The 19,952-nt window shown below is 61.0% G+C and overlaps 1 protein-coding gene across 8 annotated transcripts in view; it reads left to right on the top strand.

Moving 5' to 3' along the window:
* The window catches only part of ARHGAP23 (Rho GTPase activating protein 23), an 81,805-nt gene that overhangs the window by 24,808 nt on the left and 37,045 nt on the right, over nucleotides 1–19,952 (top strand). For 3 of the 8 annotated variants that reach the window (XM_057535559.1, XM_057535561.1, XM_057535558.1), the window contains exons 2-9: nucleotides 8,853–9,014; nucleotides 11,564–11,591; nucleotides 12,900–12,995; nucleotides 13,196–13,274; nucleotides 13,438–13,492; nucleotides 16,503–17,667; nucleotides 19,360–19,515; nucleotides 19,731–19,842. In XM_057535559.1, coding sequence (XP_057391542.1) covers nucleotides 8,853–9,014; nucleotides 11,564–11,591; nucleotides 12,900–12,995; nucleotides 13,196–13,274; nucleotides 13,438–13,492; nucleotides 16,503–17,667; nucleotides 19,360–19,515; nucleotides 19,731–19,842 — 1,853 coding nt within the window. Of the gene's footprint in view, nucleotides 1–4,823; nucleotides 5,282–8,852; nucleotides 9,015–11,563; nucleotides 11,592–12,840; nucleotides 12,996–13,195; nucleotides 13,275–13,391; nucleotides 13,493–15,257; nucleotides 15,410–16,502; nucleotides 17,668–19,359; nucleotides 19,516–19,730; nucleotides 19,843–19,952 lie in introns of those variants that run through there. The other 5 variants (XM_057535560.1, XM_057535562.1, XM_057535563.1 and 2 more) reach the window with 5 other exon arrangements.

The raw sequence follows: 19,952 nt of genomic DNA, 5'->3' as shown, positions 1-19,952 counted from the left end.
TCTTTAATTGACTTAATTCTCCTAAGAACCTATGAGGTGGAACTTAGTGTCATTCCCATTTCATTGGTGAGGAACTGAGGCTCAAAGAGGTTAAATAACTCACCCAAGGTCTCACAGCCAGACAGGGGTAGAGATAGGACTCAGTCCCAGAAGTTCTGGATTCCAGAGGACGCTGGCGCCCACGTGCTAACCCCTGAGCCGTACTGCCACCGGAAGAACTAGGGGATTCTGTGCTGCTTGGGATTGTGTTGGTCCCTCCTTGATTTCTGGCATCACGAGTGCTTCCTCCTCCCTTTTCTCTCACCCTCCCCTCCGCCAGCCTTCCTTGGCTCGGGCCCAGTTTCAGGGTGGGAGAGGAGTGTCGCAACACCCTCACTCAGGGCAAGACTGGCCCTGGATGGGGAAAGCACGGGGTCTGGAGAGACCCTCTGAACCACCCGCTGCCTGCAGGCTAGACCGAGTGTGGGGTTCCGAGGTTCCCGGTGACGCGGGGTTATCTGCACATTGAGGGTGTTGGGGAGACTCGGGCCTGCCTGGCCGGCTCCTCCGCTTGGCCTGTTGGGGCATGTCGGGACTGCACACAAGTGGTGCTGGGAAGCAGGCATCTGAGTCGGGCAGAAGGGTGGAGGAGGACGGAGGGGGCGGCTGCCCTTGAGCGAGGAGACTGGGGCAGGGGTCAGAGGCCCAGGCGTGGGCGGGGCGGGCATGCCTTGGGTATCGCATTGCCTGCATGCCTGGGATGGACGGGCTGGCAGGGGATTTGCTCCGTCTGTGTGTGAGGTTGTGGGGTGGGTCCCAGTTTGATGGTGTGCGATGGGTGTATGGAACCAGTCGGAGCTTTAGAAATGCCGGATGATTCTCTTGGGTTGGGGGCATTGTTTGTCCTGTGGTTTGAAGCCTGCATTCTGGGAGGAGGCACAAAGCAAGCAGAGGAAGGAAAAGCAGGCAAATTGACCCTGAGACCCCTCTCTCTCACTTCCTGAGCCACACGCCCTTCAGCGGTATCAGTTTCCCTCCTTCTCCTATCACCTGACCCTTGGGCCCCAGGATGCTCCCCTCTTCCCCAGTTTCTGGTTGTCAGGCTGGCCCCTGCAGTCTTCTGCTCCTCCAGCTCAGCCCACTCCCTGGTTCAAAGGCTTACCTGGGAGGCCCCTAACCCCACTCTCAAACAAACTGTCCGCTCCCAGAGAGAAGAGGCCCTGAACCCCTGACACAGGGGCTCCTTTGGTATGTGTATGGGGGTCTCCCTTGGTGGGGCTGAAGGCAGCTGGCTTGGGCCTGGATCTGGAACTGGGGACCCCTGAAGACTTCAGGAGCTAGGACAACACTAGTAGAACTGTAAGTGCCCTGAGGGTAAGGTCTACACTCATCTTGTTTTTCTAAGGTGTCCCAGCCCCCAGCACAGCCCCTGGCCCACAGCAGGCACTCAAGTCCTGGTTCTTGAATAGATAAATGAGAGGATAATGGAAAGAGATCTGAGTTAGGGGTTAGAACCCTGGGATGGTCCCACCTTAGTAAAAGCAAGCCTTGAACCAGTCACTTGTCCTCTTTGAGTCTCAGTTTCTGCATCTGAGAAATGGGTATAAAAACAATCTCAAATATCCAACTCTTAGGGTAAGGGTCAAATGAGATAAAGTGAAAGTGCTTTCAAACAGTAAAGGATGATGATCTCATGTGGAGAGAGGAAGACCGGATGCCCTCCCTTTGGGGGTGTAGTCCCCAAGCCCTCCGCAGGGACCTTCAGGAAGATAAGGTTGAATGGATTTTGCAAGCTGGTCAAACTAGAGGATTGATGGGAGGGACTGCTCAGTGGGGTAATTCCTGATTTGGGGGGAGGAAGCTGGGGAGGGTGTAGGGGAGGAGGACTCACACCAGGCAGGAAGGCTTGGAATAGAATCTCAGCTACGCCTGGTATTTCCCAGCCCTTGGCCCCCTCCCCCACTGCACTCTGGGGCCCACCCCACATTCCTTTCCCAAAGGAAATGGGGGAGGGGGCCGAGAGGCTCCCCAGGCCTGGAAGATCATTTATTCAAACTATGTATAAGTTTCTAGGCCCTGCGGTGTGTACCTTGCTCCCGACATGCCTGTGGAGGAAGCTGGGGTGGAGTGGGTGGGGTGGGGTGGGTGTGGGTTTGTGTTGGAAGAGGCTGTTACCTCCTTCGGGGGACCTTGTCGCCCCTGCCAGATTAGAGGGCAGGAGATGGGCGTCATGGGCGTCATAGATGGCTTATCATTTCCCAGGTCTCTGCTGCCCTGAACACAGAAACCCCGTGCTGCTTCTCCACCTCGCCTCTACCTGCAGCCCTCAGAACCAGCCCTCAGAACCCTCAGCAGTTTCGAGGGCGGGGGGGGGGGGGAGAGTCGATTCTTTTTTTTTTAATGAATTTATTTATTTTATTTTTGCTGCGCGCGGGCTTTCTCTAGTTGCAGTGAGCAGGGGCTACTCTTTGTTGAGGTGCGCGGGCTTCACATTGCGGTGGCTTCTCTTGTTGCGGAGCATGGGCTCTAGGTGCACAGGTTTCAGTAGTTGTGGCTCACGGGCTTAATTGCTCCGTGGCATGTGGGATCTTCCCTGACCAGGGCTCGAACCTGTGTCCCCTGCATTGGCAGGCAGATTTTTAACCACTGCGCCACCAGGGAAGCCCCAGGGAGGTTGATTCTTGATCCAGATACACAGCAGCACCTGTTGGCCATGAGAAGCTCCATGGGGCGTGAGAGGGGAGAGTGAGTCTTATTTCCTCACAACCAGGGACTGGACTTGCAGCAAGAGGAAAGGAAGTTAGGCAGCTGGGGGGACTAACTGGCTGCCTGCTGGGAAAGCAGGTCAGACTCTGAGTCAGGACATCCCCGTGGTCATTGCCCTCCATTTGGGGCGGCAGAGTCTGACATGGCTGAGGACATCTAGGTGGTGCTTCCAGCTGGTCTGAGGCCCTGGCCTTTGGAGGGCATGACAAGGGCAGGAATGATCCTGACCCAGAAGCCTTGGTTTTCTAGTGATGGGGGCGGGGGAGGTGCTGATGGAGATGCCAGGAGTCCTGCTCCCCTGACCGCGGTCTTTTCCCCTCGGTCCCAAGCCCTCCTGACTCAGCGCTGGTGGCAGCCTCGCTCTTCCCTTCCGGCTTCCGCCAGGGTGGGGGTGGGGGTCCAGCTCCTGCACAGGGGGCCCAGCAAGCGGCAAACAGGAAACAGGAGAACAAAACCGCTCCCTGGCCCCCACACGCCTCACCCTCACCCTTCCTCCTCCCCCCCCAACCCCGCTCCTGCCCACCCCCATGGTCCTCTATTTCTCTTCCTTCTCCCCTTGGTTTCCCCTCCTCTCTGTGCCCCTCTGTCTCTCTCCTCTACCTCCCCCCACAGGATCCTCCATCCTGGCCTGTCCTTGCTGGGGACAGCAGGTGATGGGACGAGGGAGGGAAGGGGGAGCTGACTCTTTTGCCTGGGTCTCCCTTCTGGTGGCTTCCCCCACAGGGGCCCAACCCTATGACTCTTCCTCCCCCGACTCCTAGATTTGGGAGCAGGGTTGGGCTGGATCTGCTCCCCTCTGCCCCCGGCCTCCCTTACCTGGATGCTGGCTAGAATTTAGGTATAAGATCCAAAGTTGGAATGAGGGGCTCCGGACTTGGAGTCCCAGGGCCGCCCTAACGAGTTGGGTGCTCTTGGGCTTCTGTTGTTTTTCTGAAAACTGGGTCAGGGCAGTGGCCCCAGGCCCCAGGGAGTGGCTGTGCGGGGGGAGCACACGGTGAACAGTCAAGTGGGATAGAAATGGGGGTGGCCATGACACGCCTACTAGCCAAGGCCTCTGTCAGCCCCACCCGGGAAGGGGCCTGGGAAGAGAGAGAGCCAGGAAGGGGCGGAGGGCAGGGTCTGCCATCGACTGGGGCTTCCTGTCTGACTCACATGCTAGGGGTGAGGTGGGGGCCAGCTTAGAGCCCATTGTCGGCTTGTGGTGGCCCCTCTGGGTAGAGCATAATGGGCAGGGGGTCCTGGGGAAAAGGGTCTGTCACACGCTCCCACAGGTGGTGGTGGGAAGGGTATAACGTGACTCTGAGGTGGGGTGATTATGAGAGAGTGCTGCTTTCTGAGCAGGGCAGTGTGTGTGTGTGAGACCTGAGGGGGCACGGCAGCAATGCATGGAGTGGGTGTGCTGGGTAGTGTGTGCATGCCCTCTAGGTGTGTGCCTTCGTGGGGTTTGTGGGTCTCTCTGTGGGGTGTGTGTGGAATGCATGGGTGGGCAGGTGGGGGTCTGGTGTGCTTTCAGGGGCACAGTGGGTATGCTTGCAAATGTGTCTCTGTGGGGTGTGTGAGCCATTGTACCCATGGGAGGGTGTCCAAAGTGTGTGTGCATACAGAAGGATGTCCACGTGCAATGTGTATATGAGGGGAATAGTGTGTTTGTGTGTGTGTTTGTGTGGGGTATGTGGGCAGAGGGAGAGTGAGTGGCTGTGTGTGTGTGGGGGGAGGGTGTGGGGTGTCTAGATGTCTGCGTGGTGCGGGTCTGTAAAGGTGGGTTGGGTGTGTGTTTACATATGTACGCGCGGGAATGTGTATTTCTCTGGGGCGCAGGCAGCTGGTTGAGCTTTGGCCTGGAAGGAGTATAAGCGTGCGCAGGCAGGTACAGTAAGTTTTTGTGTGAGTGGTGTGTGTGTGTGTGTGTGTGTGTGTGTGAGAGTGTATGTGTGTGACTGCGGGGGCGCTGTGCAGGGCCTCTCGTGTGTGGGGGTGTGAGTGTGTGGGATGGGGCGGCCGCGCACAGGGGCCGCCCCGGAGGGGGAGGCGTCTGCCCTGCGAGACTCGCCGGCGTGTCCGGGCTCAGGCGCCCTGGGCCGGGAGGCGCGGAAGGCGCGGAGCTGCTGCAGCCGTCCTGCCGCCGTCCGCGCGGGCCGTCCGTCCCCTCGGGGCCCCAGGGCTCCGGGCCCGTGGCTCCGGGGGGCGGGCGGGGACCCCCGGGGCCCGCCGGCTGCCGCCGCCGCCGCCGCCCGGGGGGCCGAGGACGCCGCCCGCCGGGCGCCGAGGAGCGGCCGCCGGCCCCCGCGCAGCGCGCCGGTCTCCGGAAGCCGGGCACACGGCGCGCTGGGACCGGGGCGGCGGCCGGGCCCGGGGGCCCCCGCCGGCCGCGGCGCTCGTGGGCAGCGCGGTGTGGCGCGTGGAGCGCGCGGGGGCCGGGGACTGGCGCTGGGAGCGCGCCGTCGGCGTGGACTGCAGCGCCCCGGAGCCGCGCTGCCTCTGGCTGCCCTGCCTCAGCCACAGCGACCGCCGCGCGCCCGGGCAGCGTCCGGCCAGGGTGAGCGCCTCGGGGGCCAACGGGGTCGGAGGCAGGGGTAGGGGTCCGGGCAGGCCTCGCCCCGGTGGGTGGGATCGGGCCACCAACTCCCTGCGTTCCTTGAGCTGTGTGCGCCCTTCGCTTCGGGACCGATCCCCCCCGGAGTGGGGAGTGAGTGAGAAGCTGGAGAGATGCAGGTGAGGGCGGCAGGCTCCTGGCGAGAGCTTTTCCAGGGGTGCCGGATTACAACCCTCAGTCTGCTGGTGGCCTCCAGTGGGCTCAAGCCTCTTGGTTTATCGGCGGTGGAAGGATGGAAGGGAGCAGGGTTGTCTGAAGAGATGCCAGGACATGGAATCCTGCAGAGTTCGGGCTGGCAGTGACCCTGAGTCAGAACCACGCAGGGGTACCCTAATGAAGCAGGCGAGGCATCACTCTGCCGTCTCCCTGGTAGGGGACCTGGGCGCAGAGACACACAAGGGTTTTCAAGCGAGCCAAGGAGGCTGAGGTGGCAGAATGGGCCCCAGCGGGTAATGAGTGATCTCAGGGTGAGGACTGACAGGGCTGGAGAGGGGGGTGGGGACAGCGTTTCTGATGTCCGGGATCGACCAGGCTGGGAGGGCGTGAGTCACAGTGGGCGCCATGCCCGGCATGAAAGCTGTGCTCCCTGCAATGACCTCTTTATGCTCCTGGGGGAGGGGAGGAGCAGGACTCCTGGGTTCTAGTTCCTGGTGTTGCCAACCCACCACGTGTCCAGTTCTGTCTAATTTGTGGCCCTGGGGTCACCTGCCCTTCTCCCACCATCAGCTGTATTTCTGGATGTCTCTTTCTTTCCTGACATGAGAGTGGGAGTGTTTGGAAATAGATCTGGGCCTGGGAGCATTAATCAGTGATGTCCCTATGTTTTCTGAGCCTCTCGCTCTCCTTCCCCTTGTCTCTGTGCCTACCTCAGACAGCAGAGGTGGGGATGTGTGTGAACTGTACCTCTTCCCAATCTAATCACCTTCCATTGCTGCTCCCTTCTCTGTTTCTGCATCTGTCACCTCCCTCCCCCTCAAGATGAGAGCAAGACCCAGTATTGTCCCAGATTGGAGGGGAGGAGAGGAGAGGAAACATGCATGTATAATAGAATGAAGGACTGAGGTTAAACCTAAGGAAGAACTTCCCACAGGAGAGCGGCGAAATCTGGCCACTGATGGGGGCCTCAGTGTCTCCTCTTCAGGCAGGGGTGTGGTAGCTGTGGCGGGGGATTACCACACTGACATTCTCAGGAACCTCGTTGGCAGGGATGGGGGAAGGAACACTGGAAGGAAGGAAAAGAGGAAAGGGAGAGGGAGAGCTAAGGGAGGGGGCATGCCTGGGTGAGGAGAGGACCTGAGAGAGAAAGGCATGCCCACTGCCCTGGATTACAGGCCCCTCCTCCAACCCCCCCAACCGCCCCCGGGAGTGGCACCCCCAGGCAGCTGGCAGCTCCAGTCAGGATGTGTGCTGGGGGAAAGGTGGGGGACGTGCGGGGACCTGTCCCAGCCACTTCTCGTCACTGGGGCAGCTGGTGGCTTAAACCTTAATCCAGGACACCAGCAAAACAATAGGCCCTGTGAACAGCCTCAGCCCAGAGCCCGGGTGGAGGGCATGCAGGGGAGGCACCCCACACTGGGGAAGAGCAGGGGTTTTGGTAGGAGGGGGCAGTGGAGGGTCCCCTGAGGCCCTCTTCCCTCCCTGATCAGTTCCTTTCCAGGTCCGTAGAGATAGGAAATCCAGGGGATTTCAGACCTCAGCAGAATTCCCAGAGAATTTTCTCCTCTGGGCTCCTCAGACCCCCATGGGGGTGTGGGGCTCAGCGGGAGAGTCCAGACTATAGCCACAAGTGGAAGGAGCTGAGGGGCCATCACTGGACCTCCTGCCCGATGCCAGAATCCCTGCTAAGGCCTCCTAAGGCCTCCTGGATGGGGGTTGTCCAGCTTTTGCTTGGACCCTTGTGAGGACAGAGAACTCACAGCCTCATCCCGGTAGCTTTGCAGATGTATGTGATTATAGAATGGTCTCCCTGGCCCAGAGCTTGACTCGGCCTCCTCGTATCTTCCACCTGGCTGTGTCCTCTGGGACTGTACCAAGTAAGCCTATTGCCTCTGTTACATTTTTCTTTAATCTTCTGAGATTTGAGGATATCCCCTCCCCAAACCTCCCGCCCCATGCAACCCAGCCTCCCACCCCACACAGAAATCCCTAGCTTAGGGCTGGGCACATGGACCTGCTCCTTCTGCCGGATGTGTGAACAGGAGGGTGGATGGATGCATACAGGGACTCCTCAGTATCAGTACATTTGAGTGGCGGATTCGAGCTGGGGAAGCCCGGGGAACTTCGTAGTGAAGTGGGAGCCCCTCACCCCGAAACCGATGGGCTTCTTCCCTCTGCACCCGGCCGCACCTGTCTTCCCGCAGCTGAAGGCTCCTGCCTGGTACCAAGGAGGAATGAGGGGGTGAGGACTGTTGAGGGTGGGGGAGGGGCTTCTTGCCCTTTGAGGGCGTTGGGTTAGGGGCACCAGGTAGGTTAGGCTGCCCGAGATCAGCGGTTAAAGAGACCCCGAGGGAGCCCTCCTGGCTTTTCACTAGGCAGCCTGCCCGTGGCTCCCATGTCCTCCAGTCTGCCATCTGCCTCCCTGTGTACCCATCTCTCTGACACCCTCCTGTCACCCACTTTCCCTCTCTGCGTCCGAGCAGGGCACCTGAAGGGAGCCCCCTCTCAGGCACTATCCTCCTCTTCTCCCTCTTGCCTCAGAAACAGACCCGTGTGCCCCCAAACCCTTGTCTTCAGACACCCTCTGCCCTGTCATCTTGGGGAGTCCCAAGTATTCCGGTGGGGCGGCCAGAGGGCAGCGGAGTGTCTCCCCCCGCCCCACCCGGTTCTCCGCTCAGTTCCGGTGAGCCAGCCGGGCCTCTGGGCTGGGCTCCGAGCCTCAGCTCCTTCAGTGGACTCTCTGATGTCCAGTCCACTCCCTTGTGGCTAGTAGTGCCCCACCTGTTCCTGCTGCTGCTCCGGAAGGATGCACGTGTGCGTCGGTCTCTCTGCGCCTGTGTGTGCTGTGTGCGTGTGTCTGTGTGTCTACCTGAGTGAGCGTGTTCGTGCTCATTGGTGTGTCTGTGCACCTTTGCACATGAGTGTGCTTGTCTGGGTGTTTGTGATGTGTCCTGTGTGCATGAGTGCGTATGGATGGGTCTGTGTCTGCCTAGGTGTGTGTGTGTGCCTGTGTGAGATTGGGCAGCAGGCGGGAATGAGCTCAGACAGCGGCAGGCACTTCCCAGGCAGGAAGGCTGTGTGTCCAGAGTCAGTGAACGTTGGCCGAACTGAACTGAATGGACACCTGGCTCGCTGCACTGTTATTTCCCTGGACACAAAGGTGTTGTGAGGGGATTGAGGAAAGAAAGAAGGAAGAAGCTGTTGGGCTGATGAGGGGGGAAAGGAAGGAGGAAGGAGAGAGCAGGGGGTCGGTCAGGGCACAAGAGGGTCCGTGCACCTGGCAGCCCCCCAGGTCCTCTGGGCTGCAGGAGGCAGTGTGCAGACTGGCGTCTCACCCTGGCCCCCTGTGCTCCCACAGCTGCCACTGGGCCCAAGAGATGGGTGCTTTCCCGGGCGCCCCCTCCCCTGGCAGGGCCCGAGGACACTGCTGCTGCACAAAAGCCTCCAGGACGGCTTTGGCTTCACCCTGCGCCACTTCATCGTGTACCCGCCTGAGTCCGCTGTGCACTGTAGCCTGAAGGTACACGTCCCGTGCCCCTGCCAGCCTGGCCTGAGGGAGCTTTCAGGGGGGATTCCTTTGCGCTGTCCCCTCCCCGGTGCTTCTGTGGCCTGGAGAAGAGGGTCACCGAGAGTCAGGGGCAGCCCTGGCTGGGTCGTTTGTGTGGGGTGATCGTAGACAAGCCCCCACCCGCTCTGGGCTCAGTCTTCTCAGGAGAAGGGGCCGAGGCTGGCTCGGGGCAAGGAGCTAGAGGTGGGGGAGCCGGGATGCACCCCCCGACTCTCAGCCTCCGGAAGGTGAGCAGCTTCTCAGAGAGATGGGCTTCCGGGGACCCGTGTCCACTGGCCGCTTCTGAGCTGGGTTAGTTGCCGCTCCCTAGCCTGAGCTCTCCGGGAGTCTGTCCTCACACACCTCCGGGACCCCTCCCAGAGCGCCCCAGGCCCATGCTGGCCCAGATTTGGGCCTGGAAAGAGCCCTGGGCTGGGCTGGAGACCCGGGTTCCAGTCCTGGTACGACTCCTAACTCACTGTGGGTCTTGGGTGGTCTCACCCTCTCTGGGCCCCATTTCTCCTTCCATCTCCTGAGGGCATTGATCTATTTGACCCCTGAGGGCCCATCCAACCCTAATATGAACGTCAAGTTCTCCGAGTCTAGGAACCAGGGCTACTCAGCCTAAGCCACGGTGTGGGCTGGGGGAGGGGGTCCCTGACAAGAAGACATGAGGGGGGCCTAGGCAGGAACCAGGGCTCCCAAGGAGGGGCCAGCTCCCTTCCCCCACCTCTCTCCCAGCAGGAGGGGAGAAAGATTTATTCTGGAGTCCGTGAACCTGTTTCTCCCCTCCCCCAGGGCTGGGACGGGCCGGCACAGCTGTTGGGGGACTCTCCCTTGGGGAGCTTAGTCCCACCTGCCAGAGAACCAAGGCATTGGATTTCTCTGCCTGTGTCTGTGTGCCTGCACGTGTCTCTTTGTATGCACACGTGCATGCATGGTATGCTAGTCATGTACGTGCATGCGTGTATATCTAGACACGTGTCTGTGTATACGCTTCATGTGTACGTGTCGCTGTGCAGCTCTCACACCTGTGTCTGAGTCTGGGGCCCCTGCACAAACTCTCGCACTGGCTATAAGTGGGGGCTGATGGTGTGTGGGAGGGGCACTGCCTCTCCCCTTATGCCCAAGGAGCCTCCCAGTTCCCTGGAACCTCCCTCCGGTCCTTCCTTCCCTCCTTCTCCAGAATGTCCCTCCTTCCTGGCCCTTCCACCTTCTCTCAGGGAACCCTGCTGAGGGTGACCCTGCAGACACAGCCTGAGTGGTCTAGACTGGGTGGTGGACCTGTCTCAGAGAGACCTCTCTCACATGGGGGGCTGGAAGACCCTGGGGCAGGGCAAGCCAGGGACGGGCTCCATCCCTTTCCAGAACATGCCCAGGGCTGGGAGCCCACAGGGAGCTCACCCGTCTCAATGCATCCATCTGCCTCTGCGACCCACTCACTGTGCTGTCAGCTCACATCAGCGGGCACGCTCCCCGCACGGGAGGGCAGGGCCAGAGGGACTGCTCTCCAGCAGAGCCCAGCAGCCTTCCTGTCCTGGCTGGGATGCCCAAGAGTCCTGGGTTCCAGCACTGGCTCCTCTATTGTCTCTGAGTGGCCCTGGACAAGTCACACCCTGTCATCTGTAAAATGGATGATCTGTAGAGAGGATTAGACAACATGACCCCAAAGGTCCTGTCCAACTCGAAGATGCCACATCCTGCTGGCCTGTCCTGTCTCTCTGACTTCTTCTTGCCCTTGTTCCTGATTCCTCCCCAGATGCAGTGCCCTGCCCCGCCCCCTCACTCACCAGGATGACCCCAGAGGCCTCCCTAGTGGGTCTCCTCGACTCCATTTCTTAGCCCTGCACCTAGATGCCAGAAGTATTTTCACATCTACTCTCTCCCACTCAAGAACCTTCACTGGCTCCCTCTTTCTCTCCTTTCAAACCTGAAAGCTTTAGTCTGACTCCTGTCACTTGCTGGTGTTGACACTCCTTCTGCTTCAGCTCAGTTGATCCAGTCCTGTTTCTGCCACCAAGTGCCAGCACACTCCACTCACCTCACCCAGAATGCCTTCTCCCAGCCGGCCTCAAACTTGCCTTAAAACCCCCTCCCAGAGGGGCTCTAATCAGGCCTTCCCTCCCCATTCTCTTAAGAGCTGATAGCCACTGTTTGCACTTGTCATGCCTGCTTATCTGTGTCTGCCTGGGTCCTGTCTGTGTGTGAGTGTGTCTGGGCCCTCCCCCATTGGGCTTCGAGCTCCCCAAGGGAAGGGGTCGTGGGTCCCCCATTGGATTGGGGCCTTTCGGACGGCTGAGATGCTGATGCGGGTAGGAACGGCAGGGCTCCTGTTACCCGGGGACACTGCCTGGGACTTGACCTCCCCGTGGGCACCCCTCCCACCCCCTTTGGCTGCTGGGCTAGTTGAAAGATGATAAGAGGGGAGGCTGCCGGGTGGGAGAGCTTGCAGGGGCCCTCCCAGGTGGAGCTGGGCCTCCCCCGTGCTTCCGAGGGCCCACACCCACCTCTGTTCCCTGCAGGAGGAAGAGAATGGAGGCCGAGGAGGAGGTGAGGAGTGGCAGGGGGCTGGGCTCCAGGGGCTGGGGCTGAGCTGGGACTGGTCCTCCCGCTTCTGTGTCTCTCCCTCTCCCCCCAAGTCAGCCTGGATTCTGCTGCGCCCCCCCACCCTTGACTGACGCCCCTGTCTTGGCTCTTCCCTGTGTGTCCGCTCTAAGCCTCTGCTCACTCTCTCTGACCTCCCTTTCTTTTCTCGCAGTTGTCTTCCTCTGCGTCTGTCCATTCCGCGCTGGGGGTGGCGTTCTGGGGAGCAGATAGGGTTCTAAGCCCTGACCCCTGCCCTGGAGTTACTCCCAGCCAGAGGCAGGGCCTGCAGGGCCCTCGCGGCGGGAGGTAGTGCGCCGCTGATCAAGGGCTGTCCTTGGGGATAGAGGCACTGGGGTTCTCGGGGCATAACGGGGGCCCTGAGGTCTTTCTCTGTTCAGATGTGAGCCTAACTCCCCTGGCTGTCACCCTTGCTCTCCCAAACGGCTCCTTACTGGAACCCAGGCTTCCCGGGGTATTCAAGGCAGAACCCCTTGAACAGGCAGACTTCCTTCTCTGCCACTGGGGCTTTTGCTGGGCAACCATGGGGCCACTGTCTTCCCGAATCCCCATTGCAGAAGCCTGTGATGGGGGAGGAGCCAGCTGCCCTAGAGCAGGCCCGTTTCTCTGGTGGAGACAGTTAACAGTTAGCAGTTAGCACTTAGCAGCGGAGGAGTATTGCTGGGGTGTAACGTGATGTCATGAAGGGCCGAGTGCCAGTCCCGGAATCCTTAGGCCTCTGCTTGGAGTCCCCTGACACTGGGGAAGGGAGTGGGGTGGGAGGTGCAGGTGCTGGGTCTCTGGGAGCCTCAGGGTCTTGCTTGGATCTCCTTGGATCTGGGTGTGGACACTCTGTGCGTGTGGGTTTTCCTCCCTGCTGTGTATCTTCAGGACTTTCATGGCACCCGTCCTCTGTCTTGTGACGTGTGTGTGTGTGTGTGTGTGTGTGCGCGCACACACGTCTGTCTGTCTGCCCCTCTAGACTGTGAGCTCGGGAAGGGCAAGGGCCATGTCTGTCCATCCTTTGTAGTCTACTTTCTAGCACAGTGCTGGGACGCAGGAGCCATTTAAGGAGTGACTCCGTGTGTTTTCATTTTCCCAGCAGTGTGTTGTCTTGTCTGATCCTGTGCATCCGTGTTCCTGTGGATGTGTGGGTCTGTGTTTGTGTCCGTGTGAGTGTGATCACTCTCTGAGTGTGTGTCCCCTGTGTGTGTAGCTGTGCATGGGTGTGACCTTCAGCAGCCACCCCCAGCTAACCTGGCTGATGCTCACCAGGACCCTCCCCCCGGCACCGCCTGGAGCCCATGGACACCATCTTTGTCAAGAATGTGAAGGATGATGGCCCCGCCCATAGGGCGGGGCTTCGAACAGGTGAGCTGTCCCAGTTACCTGGCTCATCGCACCGCTCTGGGTCTCTTCTCCCTACCCTCTGGTTAGGATGGAATTTTGGGATCCAGGTGTTGGGGAGGCTCCTGTCCCCCACTGTCATCCATACATGGTACAGGGGTTCTCAGGTAGGGCCATTGACACCCTTTGGCCTGCTCACCTGTGGCCCTGTCCCTGGTCCCCAGGAGACCGGCTGGTGAAGGTGAATGGGGAGAGCGTCATCGGGAAGACCTACTCCCAGGTCATAGCTCTGATCCAGAATAGGTGAGCGCCCCTGCCTCCCTTCTCCCACGAGAGCCCCCAGCCCACTCACAAGTCCCTACTCACCCCACCCCCTTGGCCCTGGTGGTGCCCTGGCGACCAGGATCCCTGTTCTCCCAGACCCTGTTGCCTCAGCCTGGCCTGACCCCCTGCCCTGTCTCTGTAGCGATGATACTCTGGAGCTCTCCATCATGCCCAAGGACGAGGACATCCTCCAGCTGGTGAGTCCTGCCCTGCTATCTGAGGTGGAGGACCCTGGGTGCTGGGGGCAGGATGCAGCCCTTCTCCTTGGGCCTCGCTCCTGCATCGGGCCCTCTGGGAGGCGGAGGAGAGAGTGTGGGGGCAGCACCAGCCCGGCATTGCCCAACTGGGGATGCCAGCCCCGTCTCCGGGCTGGGCTGCTGGTTGCTTCAATCCAATCGGGGCTGTGCTGGGGGAGGGGGAGGCGCTGGCCTTGGCCAGCAGGATTCCTGCCAGGGTGTCCGGACGGAGCGTGGCCCAGCGGGCCCTGCCGGACTGGCACGTTCCTGTGGCTCCCGTGAGACACCTGTTCCTCACACCCTTCCCTGCCTGGCCTCGAGTGAGCGTGTCTCCTATAGATGTGTCCACACACACACACACAGTACCCCACTGTCATGTGCTCCCATTCACACAGCATACCATGGACCACCCGATACATAAGCAGAGAACACTAGATACACAGCCGCACACAGCCCACCCTTCAACTAGCACACCGTACACTGCAGTATGTGATAACGCACACCACCTGCCAGACACACCATACCAGGCACTTACCACGATACACACCACCCCTCAGTGCTACACACAGGCACCCACTACCCCACACCCACGACCCCAAACATCACAGCGCACCACGCACTCCTCCGCATCTCAGATCCCCACAACACAGCACCGCAGCGTGTCCCACCACATACACCTGGACTTCTCACCACCACAACATGAACACTTATGGCATCACAGATGTTTGCTGTAGTCACAACACGTACGCCCACAGACATCGCAGCCTGCTCCATCCCACACAGGCGCGTGCGCTCACCGGTGTCACAGCAACCCAGACTTCCACAATCATGATGCGAGTGCAAGTGCCCCTTCCTTCACAGCAAGCACTCGGCATTCACCCACCGCTCACAGAGCAGGTACCACAGACGCTGCACGCGGCGGACCCTGCACTCACACGTGTACCCGTTTATGCCACGCGCTCCGTGCGCGTCACACACGCACACTCACACACACAGGCTGCCTCTCTCTGTTTCGCCCCCAGCTCTGACCCCGAGTCCAGAGCAGTCCTCTCTGCCCAGTGCCCAGTTTCCTGGTCTCATGGGTGCCAGCCAGATGCCAGCTTGCTTGCCCCCGAGGTCACTGCCCCTCTGGGAGACGGCCGAGGGCCAAGCCTGGGAGGTCCTGGGAGCCGCCGTGCTGGCTTCTGCCCTGGATGTGCTCTCACAATCACTGTAATCACAATGCCATGCTTGGCCCCATGCCCCTCTGGGAACCTCCAGCCCGTGACCTCGATTGTCCCCTTGCCCTTCCTGGGGAGGGGGAGGCAGGGGTGGGGGCGCAGAGGGGTGGGCGGCTCTCCCCAAGTCTCCAGGGCCCTGTCAGTACGCCCTTCCCCAGGCTGAGGGCGGCGTGCTGGGGGGGGTGGGGTGTGACAGGGCGGGACCTGGGGCGTTGCTCTCTCCAGCCGCCGGAGGGGGCAGCAGCCTTGAGCTCTGCTGCCCAGGCTCGGGTGGGCAGGCAGCCCCAGATGTCCGCATCTGGGGGCCTCTGCTGGCCCCCCTCTCCCTGGCTGGCCAGAGGGTGGGGCCCAGGCATTCCTGTGGTTGGGAGCCAAGGCTGGAGGCCAATGGGGCCGCGGCAGCCGCTGACGCCACCGCCGACGCGGCGAGGCCCCTCCACACCCATCCTCCCCTCCCTCCTCCTCCCGCCAGCGAGAGAGCCGGTGGGGGCCGAGGGCAGCCGCGGGGAGGGCAGACCGGGGGACGGAGGCCAGGGCCGGTACAGTGGTCAGTGGGGTTTAGCGGGGGGCGGGGGGAGGGTGGAGGCGGGCCGGGATGCTGCCGCCACTGCCGTGATGTGGGGAGTCCAGGGAGCCGGCAGGATGGCAGGAGGGAGAGGTACGTGAGTGTCCCCGGCCGGCCGGCCGGCGTGTGGGTCCGAAGGGGGCTGAGTACAGGGGTGTGGTTTAGCTCGTCCTCATCACATGATGTGTGTGCCTGGGACTGGAGGTGTAGTTATTTGTCTGTGTGTATGTCTCATTGTGTTTCTCTATGTGTGTGTGAGTGTGTCTCTGGGTGTGTATTTTCCTGTGTCTCCTTGTGATGTGTGTGTGTGTGTGTGTATGTGTGTTTGGTTTCACCCTCCCTCTTTGATACTTCACCCTGAGATAGGGCCCCGGGCAGCCCATCATGGGCCAGGCTAGGCCAGAGCCACAAGGCTGCTGTCTCTGGGGGCCGCCTCCTTTTTTGGCTGGGCCTGGGCGCCGGCCCTGTCACTCCTCAGCAATGCAGCGTCAGCCTCAGCTCCCAGCGCCAAATTCCAGGCCTGGGGTGCCAGAAGGTGGCCCAAGGCCCCTTAGCCAGTCTGGCCCCTCCCCCAAGCCTGGCCCAGAGAAGCAAGTTCCTCCTCACCCCAGTGGCCCAGGAGCCAGGCCCTCAGCTTCCCATCCGGGCGATGGAGGGACAGCTGGGCTCTCCCAGCCCCCGCCCACCCCCAGCCCACCCCACCCTGGACACACCCCTTAGGCCGCTTCCTCCCCTGTCATCTGCCACCTTGACTGGTCTCTGGTAGGGTTTCCCAGCTCCGCCCGAGGGTCTGTGGGCACCATTGGACATAAGAAAGCAGGGAGGCAGCTGAGGCCAGCATCGGGGGAGGACCCCAGAAAACAGATGTTGGAATGTTTGTGGCTAAAGGCAGTCCTTGTCATAAGTCTTAGAAAAATCCTGGCTCTTTCTCAAGTGAGTGTGTGAGTGTGTGTGTGTGTGTGTGTGTGTGTATGTGTGTAAGAATCTCAAAGGCGTCTTATTTCTTTGTCCTCCCCCCGACTCTCTTTGGAGCATGCCCTCTCACCCCCACCCGCTCAGGACTCCCCCTGCTTGGTCTCCTCCCTTCAGTGCCCTTCTCTGGAGACCTTGGCCTCCAGGGGCTGCTGTAGCCTTCCCCTGTGAGGCCTGTTCAGACCTGCTTACCTGCCTCTGTGTCCCTGGCCAGGCCTACTCCCAGGACGCCTACCTGAAGGGGAACGAGCCGTATTCTGGAGAGGCCCGGAGCATCCCAGAGCCACCCCCGATCTGCTACCCCCGAAAGACCTACGCCCAGCCGGCCCGGGTCTCTACCTGGGCCACTATGGTGCCTGAGCCGCTCTCAGCACTGCCCAGTGACCCCCGGAGTCCTGCTGCCTGGAGTGACCCGGGGCCACGCATCCCGTCTACTGCCCGCTCCCATCCGGACAACCCTTCCTTGGGGATGAGCCAGCCCCGCCCCAGCCCTGGTGCCTTCCCCCGCCTCCCCTCGGAGCCCCGGACGCTTCGTGCCTTCCCGGAGCCTGGCAGCCGGGCGCCCCCCAGCAGACTGGAGTGCCAGCAGGCCTTGTCACACTGGCTGTCGAACCAAGTACCCCGCAGGGCGGGGGAGAGACGGTGCCCCGCCATGCCCCCCCGGGCCCGCAGTGCCTCCCAGGACCGGCTGGAGGATGTGACTGCCCACCGCCCGTGGCCCTGCTCCACCTCCCAGGGTGCCTTGAGCCAGCTGGGCCAGGAGGGCTGGCACCGCGCTCGCTCAGACGACTACCTGAGCCGCGCCACCCGCTCAGCCGAGGCGCTTGGGCCAGGGGCACTGGTGTCACCCCGCTTCGAGCGCTGTGGCTGGGCTTCCCAGCGTCCGTCTGCCCGCACCCCTGCCTGCCCACCCAGGGACCTGCCCGGGCCCCAGGCCCCACCCCCGCCTGGCCTGCAGGGCCTGGATGACACTGGGTATATCGGATACCGGAGCTATAGCCCATCATTCCAGCGCCGGACTGGCCTTCTGCATGCCCTCTCTTTCCGGGACTCGCCCTTTGGGGGGCTGCCCACCTTCAACTTGGCCCAGTCCCCTGCACCATTCCCACCGGAGGCCTCTGAACCACCAAGAGTTGTCCGACCAGAACCCAGCACCAGGGCCTTGGAGCCTCCCGCCGAGGATCGCCGTGACGAAGTGGTCCTGAGGCAGAAGCCTCCAACGGGCCGCAAGGTCCAGCTGCCCCCTTCCAGACAGATGAACCTTGGGTTTGGTGACGAGTCCCCAGAGCCAGAGGCCAGTGGGCGAGGGGAACGCCTGGGCAGAAAGGTGGCCCCTTTGGCCACTACTGACGACTCTCTGGCTTCCATTCCCTTCATCGGTGAGTGCAGGTGGCTGTCTTGGGAGACTTGGTTTTCCGTGCCCTGTTGTACTTCACCCACCTGCCACCGTGGGCAAAACTCTGGGTTGGGTGCTCATGGGATCAACCTGTTTCTGTGTCCGTGCATCTGTCTGTCCATCCAACTATCCATTCTTGCATTCCTCCATCCATCCTTCTGTCTCCCTTCCATCATCCCATCATCCTTCCTCCCATTCATTGACCCTTCCAGCCTTCTTTCCATTCACCTTTACTTCCCCCTCCCTCCTCCCTCCCTTCCTTCTCTCCTTCCCTCCCTTTTTCCTCCCTCCTTCCTCCCTCCTTCCTTCCATTCTTCCATTCTTCCTTCCTTTCACCTGTCCTTCCATCCTTTCATTCTTTCTTTTTTTTTCTTTCTTTTTCTATCCTTCCTTTGTTCCTTTGTTCCTTTCACTCTTTGTTCTTTCCATCCACCCTCCATCCCTCCATCCGTCCAACGCATATTTGTGTCAGGCACTGTGCTAGCTCCGTGCTCTCCTGGAGTGTGTGATCCAACCATGGGGACAGATGATCAGACAAGAACGATCCAGTTGAATGGGTTTGTGATAGGAGGACAGGGAGCTCTAGGAGGCAGAGAAGGGCTAGACCGGGGCATGGTGGCCAAGGAGAGAATCTTGGAGAAAGGAAATTTCGGCTAAGACTTGAAGGAGTTAGTCAGGGTAAGAATATTCAGGGAGAGAGACTAGAATATGCAAAGACCCTGAAGTGAGAGGTAGGATGCCCTTCCAGGTCATCGGAACAGGTCTGGAGGGGCCTTGTCAGTCACTGGGGAGTTGGGATGTCATTCTGAGAGCAGAGGGAATACTGAAAATTTGCCACCTTTAGAATAGATGTTGGGTAAGGGAGAGGCAAGAGAGTGGAGGGGTCAGGGATTCCCAGGTTTCTGGCCTTGCTGGAGGGTGGAGCTTCACCTCCATATTGGGAAAGAGAGGGAGTGAGGCAGGAAAAGGTTTTGGCTGAGTAAGAGGCGCTCATGGAGGGAGCAGGATGAGCCGGGCTGGGTCTAGGGGCTTGGGAGGAAGACTGGGATGCAGGAGCATGGGACTGCTAAGCAGGAGCCCAGAGATGGTAACTGGGGCTGAGAGTGGTGAGCTCACCCTAGGGCAGCCATGGGAGTGACGGAGAAGCAGCCCCGGCCAGGAGAGAAGGCACAGCCCTGGCCCCCCCGCAGCCAGCCTTCAGTCTAACAGGGCAGACGCAGCCTCTTGTCTCAGTAAGCTCCCAGTCTGAGGGCGGGAGGTAAAGTCTTTAGTTTCAGGGTACTTCCAGTCTGGCGCGGGGGGGAACCTTCAAGGAGCCCCCAGCTGATGGGGGAGATGGTCCTTATCCTCAAGAAGCTCCCAGTCTAATGGGGGAGACACCAGCCATGGCCTCAGAGAGGCCTGCCTCCCGGCCAGGACTAAGAGGGGTGGCTCGACCCCACTCCTGGGTGCCCTCAGCGTGATGGAGGAGGCAGAGGCTGAGCCTCCGTGACCACCGTGGGAGGTGACCCGTGGTGGGTCAGCTCCCTCGGCAGTGGGCATGTTGCCAGCAGGGCCCTGGAGGGCTTCTGGAGCCTTGGGGATGTGGTCCCGGCCTGGATGGGAGGCAGGGGCCAGGGGGCAGAGAGGTTCAGCCTTCTGGTACCTTCACCCACCGCTCCCTCCGCTCTCGCAGATGAGCCCACCAGCCCCAGCATTGACCTCCAAGCCAAGCACGTCCCTGCTTCTGCTGTGGTCTCCAGCGCCATGAACTCAGCCCCTGTCCTGGGCACCAGCCCCTCCTCCCCAACCTTCACCTTTGCCCTCGGCCGCCATTACTCCCAGGACTGCAGTGAGTGCTGCCCGCGACCCCAGCCCCACCCGCTCCCTTGCTGCCTGGTCCCAGGGGTGCCCACTGCCTGATGTCTGGCCTCTTCCGACTGGCTTCTGCTCCTCCCGGGGACCCACGGGGAGAGTCCCCTCTTGGCCCTGCCCAGACAGGAGGGCTCCGGGCAAGCCCCCGCCTGCTGCCCTGCTGACCCTGGGCCCCTGTGGGCGGCTTCACAGGCAGCATCAAGGCCGGCCGGCGCTCCTCCTACCTGCTGGCCATCACCACCGAACGCTCCAAGTCCTGCGACGACGGGCTCAACACCTTCCGGGACGAGGGCCGGGCTCTGCGGTGAGGATGGGGGCTATGGAGGGGCTCTGGGCCCTGGGGTCGTCTACACACTGGGGCAGCCTGCTTCCCCCTGGGAGGGCCTTTGAGCCTTGGGGCTTGTGGGAGGTCCT

Source organism: Balaenoptera acutorostrata, chromosome 20, assembly GCF_949987535.1.
Source record: "Balaenoptera acutorostrata chromosome 20, mBalAcu1.1, whole genome shotgun sequence".
Taxonomy (NCBI): Eukaryota; Metazoa; Chordata; class Mammalia; order Artiodactyla; family Balaenopteridae; genus Balaenoptera; species Balaenoptera acutorostrata.
The sequence above is the reverse complement of the archived record's forward strand: the minus strand, read 5'-3'. Positions and strand labels throughout refer to the sequence as shown.